General features: G+C 32.3%; 1 protein-coding gene across 4 annotated transcripts; it reads left to right on the forward strand.

Moving 5' to 3' along the window:
- Positions 1–366: 366 nt before the first annotated feature.
- LOC126709025 (protein DETOXIFICATION 27-like) lies at positions 367–6,668 on the forward strand. 4 transcript variants are annotated; one of them, XM_050409091.1, is made up of 8 exons: positions 367–800; positions 1,171–1,712; positions 2,295–2,381; positions 2,551–2,607; positions 3,350–3,588; positions 5,027–5,145; positions 6,243–6,332; positions 6,469–6,668. In XM_050409091.1, the coding sequence occupies exons 1-8, from the start codon at positions 390–392 to the stop codon at positions 6,541–6,543; spliced, it is 1,620 nt and encodes a 539-aa protein (XP_050265048.1). In that variant the 5' UTR covers positions 367–389; the 3' UTR covers positions 6,544–6,668. The 4 variants fall into 4 exon arrangements, with proteins under 4 accessions (XP_050265048.1, XP_050265054.1, XP_050265072.1 ...); XM_050409097.1 differs by having other exon boundaries at positions 5,027–5,149; positions 6,469–6,658; XM_050409115.1 differs by lacking the exon at positions 5,027–5,145 and having other exon boundaries at positions 6,469–6,665.
- Positions 6,669–8,713: the final 2,045 nt, after the last annotated feature.

Here is an 8,713-nt window from a genome sequence, read left to right on the forward strand (position 1 = left end):
GTGTATATGTGTGAGAGGAATAGTCTTAAAACATTAAACCAGAAGATACAAAAAATATTTACGTTTTAATTAGAAAAGTCTCGAAACATTAAATCAAATAAAACAAAAAGTTAATATTTAAATTGTTCTTATTTCCGATGTAGCACCTGAAGATATTTCAATTCTTTTTTGTATAAAATGTGTCATTTGGTAAAATTTCATATTTTTCTACCTGAGATCTTTGCTTTTATATATATATATATATATATACATTTTTTTTTTTTGATGGATGATTATTGTGCATGTTACGTGTTTTATTTCTTTTAGGGGACAATTCCACAAAGTCTCGCTGTCGCGTTGAAAGCTCATACTAACTACTCTATAATATTGTCGGAATTGTCTCATTTTACATGCTTTTACAAATACCAAGCACCGTACCAAAGAATTTTGGAAAACTAGCTGAGACCTCTCAGTCTCTCTTTAGTCTTTACTCGTGGACCAACTACTTAGGCGAAGAGACTAATAGTTCTTCTATGGGGAGCATTACTGACGGGGACAATCATCATGAAGATCTTAACCAATCTCTCTTACCAGAATCGTCTATCAAAGATGAAGATCATATTTTTAAAGACCTCGCATCAAGGGTGTGGATTGAATCAAAGAAGCTATGGCACATTGTGGGACCCGCCATTTTCAGCCGGGTGGCTTCCTACTCCATGAATGTCATCACTCAAGCCTTTGCTGGTCATCTTGGTGAAGTTGAACTTGCTTCCACCTCCATAGCCATCAATGTCATCCTCGGCTTCTGTTTTGGCCTCATGGTAATTCATCTCTCTCTGAGTTTTAACCCTAGAAATTAAGTAAATAAGCTTTTGCGATATAGACCTGCAAAAATTCTTAGCATTTCGTGCGTTTCATTTTTTTTTTTTTTTTTTTCAAATTACAGTGAATAGAGTACGAATCATTAACTTTTTTATATAGCTTTTTATCGCAAAAGTTTGAGGGTTGAAAGCTGGCAAAGCAAATAATTTAAAAAATTGGTATAAGTGGAGATATTATTCAATACTTAAGGCAATTTATTCTAATAGCCAGATAAATTATTACATGTTTCAAAAGTTTAAACTTTCAAAAAAAAAAAAGTGATTTTAATTGTTTAATTATTATTTTTACAAATATGCTACATTTTATTAGTTAGGGATGGCGAGTGCATTGGAGACACTGTGTGGACAGGCTTTTGGGGCAAAGAGGTACCCTATGTTGGGCATATATCTTCAAAGGTCATGGATTGTGCTGTTCCTATGTTGTGTTTTGCTCTCTCCCTTTTACGTTTTTGCTGGTCCCATTTTGAAACTCATAGGACTGTCCAATGAAGTGGCAGAGCAGACTGGGTTGGTGGCTCGGTGGCTCATACCTTTACACTTCAGCTTTGCATTTTACTTCCCAGTTCAAAGGTTCTTACAGTCCCAGCTCAAGACCTTGGTGATTGCATGGACGGCTTTGGTGGCTCTATTGCTCAATGTGTTGATTAGTTGGCTGTTCGTTATTGTGTGGGATTTTGGACTCGTTGGTGCCATTGTTGCTTTGGATATCTCGTGGTGGACTTTGGGTGTTGGGTTGTATCTGTATGTTGTGTGTGGTGGATGTCCTCTAACTTGGACTGGTTTGTCTGTGCAAGCCTTTTCAGGGCTCTGGGAGTTTCTCAAACTCTCTGCTGGTTCGGGAGTCATGCTCTGGTATATAATATATCTGCCTCTTTCTTCAATAATGTACTTCTAGTTCCTCCATACCTATACAAAAACAAAAATACAAACATTTTCATAACATTTTTACTAACTGATTAACATGATATATTATGATTAGTATAGAATAAAAGTGATATTAGTGATAGATAGAGATGGATCTCTCTAAAGATCAAAACTTTTTTACTTAAATTTTCCACTTTGCCCCCTCCTTCTAACCTCAGATATATATATATATATATATTAATATATATTTTACATTTTTCTGTGTGAATTTCTTTTATATATATATTTGGTCATAAACTTCTTTTACATCATAATTATAATTAATACACTAGTATCTTTTATATATATATATATGTTAAAATTCATTTGAAAACCAGAAAGAAAAATTTCCCTATTTTATCAAAAGGTAATTAAAGAGAAAAAAAGGAGAATAAAAATGAGATTTTGTGCACAAACTTTTCTGCAAATAGAGTTTTTTTTTTTTCCTCTCTTTTTTGATAACTTATTTTTCAGCAATTATTTCGGTTAGTTTATTGTTCATAATTTCTTTTTTGTTGGTGATGTATGCAGCTTGGAGTTCTGGTACTACAAAATACTAACTTTGATGACTGGATACTTAAAGGATGCCACTATAGCCGTGGATGCCTTGTCAATCTGGTTTGAGATTTTCCATGATTTGTTAAAGTTTTGAATATATTTTATTAAAAAATCAACAACAACAATTACCAAACTTCAGTCCCATATTATTATGTGGGCTATGGATTAATTGCACTTTGAATATGACACTATATGATTAATAATTTCCTGATATCTCTTCTCTTTTCAGCATGAATATCATTGGGTGGGAGATGATGATCCACTTGGCTTTTCTTGCGGGTGCTGGGTATCATTTCTCATCCCTTTCACACTTTTTTAGTTTCACTATCAATCTTTAAATATAATTTGGAATGAACCTACATACATACCGCCATATGAGAATATCACATGTCCGCATTTATAAGAAAAATTAGAGTTAAAATCTTCTCTCTCATATCATTGTGAGTCTTGTGACTATCATTTTAAAATAAATAAATAAGTAATAATAATAACAATAACACAAAACATTGATATATATTATCCCCAAAATAAGGTATGCAAAAAATAGGGGACTACATAAACACAAGAAGTACGTACAAAAAGGATGAAGCTATGCAATCAACTAATGCCCCACTTTTAGCTAACTAGCAAGTAGCAACAATAATTTTAAGTATTTTTTTTTCCAGATGTAAATTAAATCTTCCTATTAAAATTTTAAATAAATAAATATGTAAATCTAATGACACGTCATTTATAATCAAGTATCACATCTTTATATCATGTAATTAAAATTTTAAATAATGGAAACCCATATTGAAAATTTTAAATAATAGATTAAAAAAAACAGGTGTTTTTGCGACATATTTATTGATATGCATGCATGATCACCCAATATCGATGAAATTGTCAAAATTGCCAATAACTCCAAACGTAGATTCCCATGTGGAACACAGCTGAGAAGCCAAATTTCATGCGGACTCATGGAGTCATGGTCTCAAACTCTCCACCTATTAACTTCATTTCAAAATTTTTGCCAATGAAATTCACAGTGTAAGGGTAGCCAATGAATTGGGAGCTGGGAATGGTAAAGCAGCGCAATTTGCGAGTATAGTGTCTGTGGCATATTCCACAATGATTGGACTCCTTTTCTGCATCTTAATCTTGACTTTCCACGACGAGTTTGCAAACATATTTACATCCAACACTGAAGTGGTGCAAGAAGTTGATAAGTTGTTGTACCTCTTAGGTGCCACAATTCTTCTTAACAGTGTTCAACCAGTTTTATCAGGTGAGTTTCTTTAAACCTAGTGTCTGTATGCCACACCTTATTTTTAGTTTATTTGATTTAATTGGCTTGTGTTCAATTTTTATTTTTATAATTCGATAATTAAATCTTATTCTTTTTAGATACTAAGTTACTAACTATATTTTTGTTTAATTTTTTTTTTAAACCTAATAAAAACTAAAGTAAATTAGCTCTCTCAAACGAGCACTTATCACTTAATTAGTCTAATCAACGGACAAAATTAGAGATTGTCTAATTTTGTACCTTTGGGATTGTTTCCCTAGTTATAAAGCATATTTTTGTACCTTTTGGATTTTTGTTTACTGCCAACAAGACGTATACTTTGGTGCGTTAATTTGAACATTCATTTCGAAAATTGGCAATAAATAGTGACAATAACGTGCAAAACTTCTATTTCCTTCGGCCCACTAGAGGCTCATTGAATATGTGTCCTATCATTATTGAGATCCATTTCTCCACCCTTAGAAGTAGGTGAGATTTCTTCTTCAATTTTTCTTTAACTAATAGTCTAATACTCCATACGGGTCCTCGGTCTCAACCAGTCTGGGTCCAATCGGTCCTGCTCAGTCCAGTCTAGACTTCGGTCTTGAGCCTTCTAAGTTCTAAGAGACCGATTGAAATAGGCAAGGCACACTGAGAGAGACTATGGTGTCATGGTTGAGTGAGAGAGAAGTTGAGCCAGTTGAGAGAAAGAGAATATAATAACAGAAACCTCGCAGTTAAAAAATATATGTAGTTTTTGTTCGGTCTCATTCAGTCTTAATCAGTTCTGTTCGGTCTTATTCGGTCCTGTGTTGTCCTATTATGTCTTATCCGGTCCCTTCAGTCCTCTTCGCTCTTATTAGTTCCTTTTCAGTCTTATTCGGTCTTGTTCGGTCCTTTTCAATCTTGTTCGGTCCATTCGGTCACCTTCGTTCTTATTTGGTCTTGTTCAGTCCTATTCGGTCCATTTTGTCTTTTTAACAGCCCTATACTAATACTATTGCGTAAGACAGTACGTGAGGACGTGAAATGAGATTTCTCAACACATTTTAAGAGAGTGAGTGGTACTGAATTCCAATTGTCTTATTTGACAATAGAGTTACTATTTAGACTGATTGAAACAACAATATAGTGTAAAAAATTGATAACTATTGCCTGTAATTTTTTTCACCCTTACAACTAGTGATTCAAAGTTCAAAACCCAAACTCTTCTTATGAAAAGGATTCAACAATTCCAATGAACTACAATATTCTCCGCATTGGCCTTCATAGATTTATTTTTTGCTTGTTAATAGTTGTTACAAATAAGAGAGGAAATTCAAATCTTAATTCTTCCTTCAGACTAGACAATAGCAATCTTGCTGAAGCTGAAATTGAAATTAAAAAGGCTCTTAGCAATCTTAATAGAATTATAAATCCGATTTCTTGACTTTGACAGGGGTAGCTATTGGATCGGGATGGCAGGCGTTAGTTGCGTATGTAAATCTTGGGTGTTACTATATCATTGGACTTCCTCTTGGAATCATTATGGGATGGGTTTTTAACCTCAGCCTTATGGTACGTACGTTTACCAACTACCCTTCTTTAACGTTTCAAAAAAAAAAAAAAAAAAAGCCTTCTTTTTATGATTGGAATCATTTATAATGTCATATTCATTCATATCAGATTTTTGTTTTTTTCTCCCAGGCATTTATAATATCATATAATTACATTGCAATAGAAAGGATTAATGGACCACATCCACAAGCCAAGTGGCTATTATGATTTGTGACAGATATAGGCTTGGTCTCATTAAGCATATATAACTACCCTGAGGATGTACCCAGCTGGTAAACTCGTTGGTCTTGGACATGGCATAATTCCAGAGATCTCAAGTTCAAATTACCACACTATCAATCTATAGAATTTTCAATATATCTTATGAGCATGAAGTGAAATAGTCTGGGCAAAGGTTAAGATACTACTTCTAGTTTTATATATATAAAAAATAAAAAAGTTAAGTATATATAACATTTATTATTTTTTTGAGGTAATAAGTTATTAATAGTGAAAAATAAAAAAGTGTTAGTGATAGTTTCAAATTAATTTTAGATGGAAATCACTACAATTTATCACCAAAGTTGTGAAAAAAAAAATGTTGTGCATTAATCTATTTAGCTCATGGGCATTGTGCTTGTCCTTAATTAGACCAACATTTTATCCAAGGTTCAGATAAAATGCTGGTTTGATTCAGCCTAAAAAGAAATCTTCTCTCTCTCTCTCTCTCTGTGTGAGAATGAATTAGAGGGGTGAACCTTCCATTAGGAATGGAAGAGCCGAAAATGGGCCCTCAAGTGGAGTACAAAACAGCCAGCCTATGGTCACACTAGCTATGTGGACCTTACACTTGGAATGGAGAAGATTACAATGGGCCCTGAGGTGTAGTACAAATCAGCCCAAATTGTCAACAAATGGGGCTTTTTTGGCTTCTCTATTTAATTAATTAGGTAAACATGTAGCAAATTTTTATTTGTGGAATATAGAATAGAGCAACAAGAAAAATGAGATAGAAAATTTGAACTCCCATTAAAAGTCTTCAGATTTATCACCACGTATGTAGTTTTTTCAAACTAGATGAAGCTTTTCTAAAATGCTTGTTAAAATTGTTGTACCAGGGCATTTGGGCTGGAATGATCATCGGTGGGACTGTCATTCAGACTGTTATATTGGCCATCATAACAATACGATGTGACTGGGAAAATGAGGTACATTTCAACATATTTTCACAATTTATATATATATATATATATATATATTTATATATATTATAGTATATCATGACATCTACATATAATAAAGCTAATAAAAAATTCATAATCCAATAAGTTCTTGGGTTTGCAGGCTGTGAAAGCCAACATACGTGTATGCAAGTGGTCAAATCCTAAACCAGACGATCAATCTGAAGTTCTACATTAATAACAATATTACTGATGATTTTACGTACTACTGAGAAGGCTCACCAACGTTATAGTGTGTGTTCATATTTAAACCTTTTTTTATTATTTATATATATATATATATATATATATATATATATATATAAGTTGTTCATGTTTAAACCTTGATATTTATGTTCCTTTATATAGTATATATTAAGTCAGAGAACATTGGAGAACCTATTTAATTTTCATTTTCTATAAATTTCATGCATGTCATGTGGTTATCATATATCAAACACACGAACCACCGTTCATAAATAATAATAATAAAAAACACATGAACTACCACTATAGAAATTGAAAAATCCTTTTGATTTTGATGGCGTAGTTATTCTTACATAATAAATCATTTTGTAATTTGTATGGTTGAGCCTCAAAAATGGGAATTAGTTCTAGACACGGAAGAAAGCTAATTAATTTGAAAGAGCCATGAGGACTAGGAAAACTAATTTCATACTTTTCTTAATTCAATATGTAAATAACATTGGGTCTAGGAAAACTAATTTCATACTTTTCTTCTAGTAACTTGGTATATACCCAGCTAATTGTTTGACTGCTTAAAGAGCATGTCTAGCGAAGGTTTCTTGACGAAATTCTTATATCATAGTGGTACTTACAGAAGTGATTAGTTGGTCTTTTTTTTTTTTTTTTTTTTTTTTCAAGTAGTGGTACAGTAGGTATGATTCGTATGAATCTAATTTTTTTTTAAATAAAATAAAATAAAAATTTTCATGCGTGGGTTGCCCATTTTCCTTTATTCTTTATATATATATATATAAAATAAATTCCCAACCAACTATATATAATCAATTGATCATAATAAGGTTGACTTTTTCTTTTTTCTTTTGATAGATATATATGATGTACTGTTAACTCACAACTCTAAATCTTTCCCCCCAAACATTTTGTACATAAAAAAGTGTCAATTAAATTATAAAACTCTTGGCAAAATTAACTTAAAATTGGATTTTTTTTTAATGTTTACCTACTATCTTAAAAAAAATTACAATGTAGGTGTAGGCCTTGATGCCTCCAATTAATTCGCACCACTGAAAATAGTTGTCTTTGAATGGACTTCAATGTGGGCTTATATTGGTGGTACTGGAATTGTGTAAGAGTTGGTAACCCATAGGTTAGATTAATAGCAGCGCAACCTTTGTGGGTTGTCCAAGCTCAGCATGAACTTCAAAAGGACAAGGTCGAACCTAGCTAGCTCGACCCCTTTTAATTTTTACGCCTGTGGCTAGGCCCACCTTCTTTGATGAGTATTAGGTCGATTCAGGCTGGCCTAAATAACTAAATCACACACTATCTAGCACCATCAATTTCAGTTACAATTTCTCAAAAAAAAAAAAAAAGTTCAGCTACAACAATTTCCTAAGAAAACAAGGAAATAAAAAGGGTGGTTCCAGATAGCTCGAAGCAGACCTTATTTTTCTGCTATCATGCATCTGAATTTTGATGCCATATTATTTTTATACTTCTTTTTTATTTATTTATTTTTCTTTTTAGAATTTGCAGAGTTCTGATGAGATTAATTTAGTGTATTAGTGTTTGCACGATCTCACCTTACTTTCTTTTTTAATTTGTCAATATAATAATATATACTAATGCATATAGTTGCATACCACATAGCTAGCCTATACTTATATGTACCTTGGTTACATTGGAATATTATATCCTTTTAGGAAAAATTGGTTCCTAAAAAAGAGAGTGATTGACTAGTCTACACTTAGCTAGATTCCCTTTCCCGGGACATTGATGCTTGATAGTATTATATATTTGTTAAATAAGGAAATATTGATAATTTCTCCTATTTTAAAAGGAAGGCCCAAAAAACAAAAACAAAACAATAAAAAAGAGAGGGAGAAAGATATAAGTGGAGGGGAGTCGTTATTAAGTGGACTATAGACCCTACATGGGAAACATGTGTTTTATCTTAAGGGAGTGGTTAACCCAATATTATAAATTAACATTTTTTTTTTCCCTAGACAAGCAATAAAAAATAAGAATCATAGCTCAACAGATACGAGATTATCAACCAAATCCACAAAAAGATTGCAAAATTAATGCTTTAAATAAACAAACTCTATTCAATCCAAAACCAAACCTAAAGAAATAAAATATGTATTTTTATTTATTTAAGT

Source organism: Quercus robur, chromosome 2 (genome assembly GCF_932294415.1).
Source record: "Quercus robur chromosome 2, dhQueRobu3.1, whole genome shotgun sequence".
Taxonomy (NCBI): Eukaryota; Viridiplantae; Streptophyta; class Magnoliopsida; order Fagales; family Fagaceae; genus Quercus; species Quercus robur.

Bases quoted from the DNA above. Each gene is read 5' to 3' on its own strand.
- LOC126709025 (XM_050409091.1), top strand. From the start codon at position 390: ATGCTTTTACAAATACCAAGCACCGTACCAAAGAATTTTGGAAAACTA. The intron at 2,382-2,550 runs GTTTGAGATTTT...TTCTCTTTTCAG, and splicing joins GTGGATGCCTTGTCAATCTG to CATGAATATCATTGGGTGGG. The intron at 3,589-5,026 runs GTGAGTTTCTTT...TGACTTTGACAG, and splicing joins TGTTCAACCAGTTTTATCAG to GGGTAGCTATTGGATCGGGA.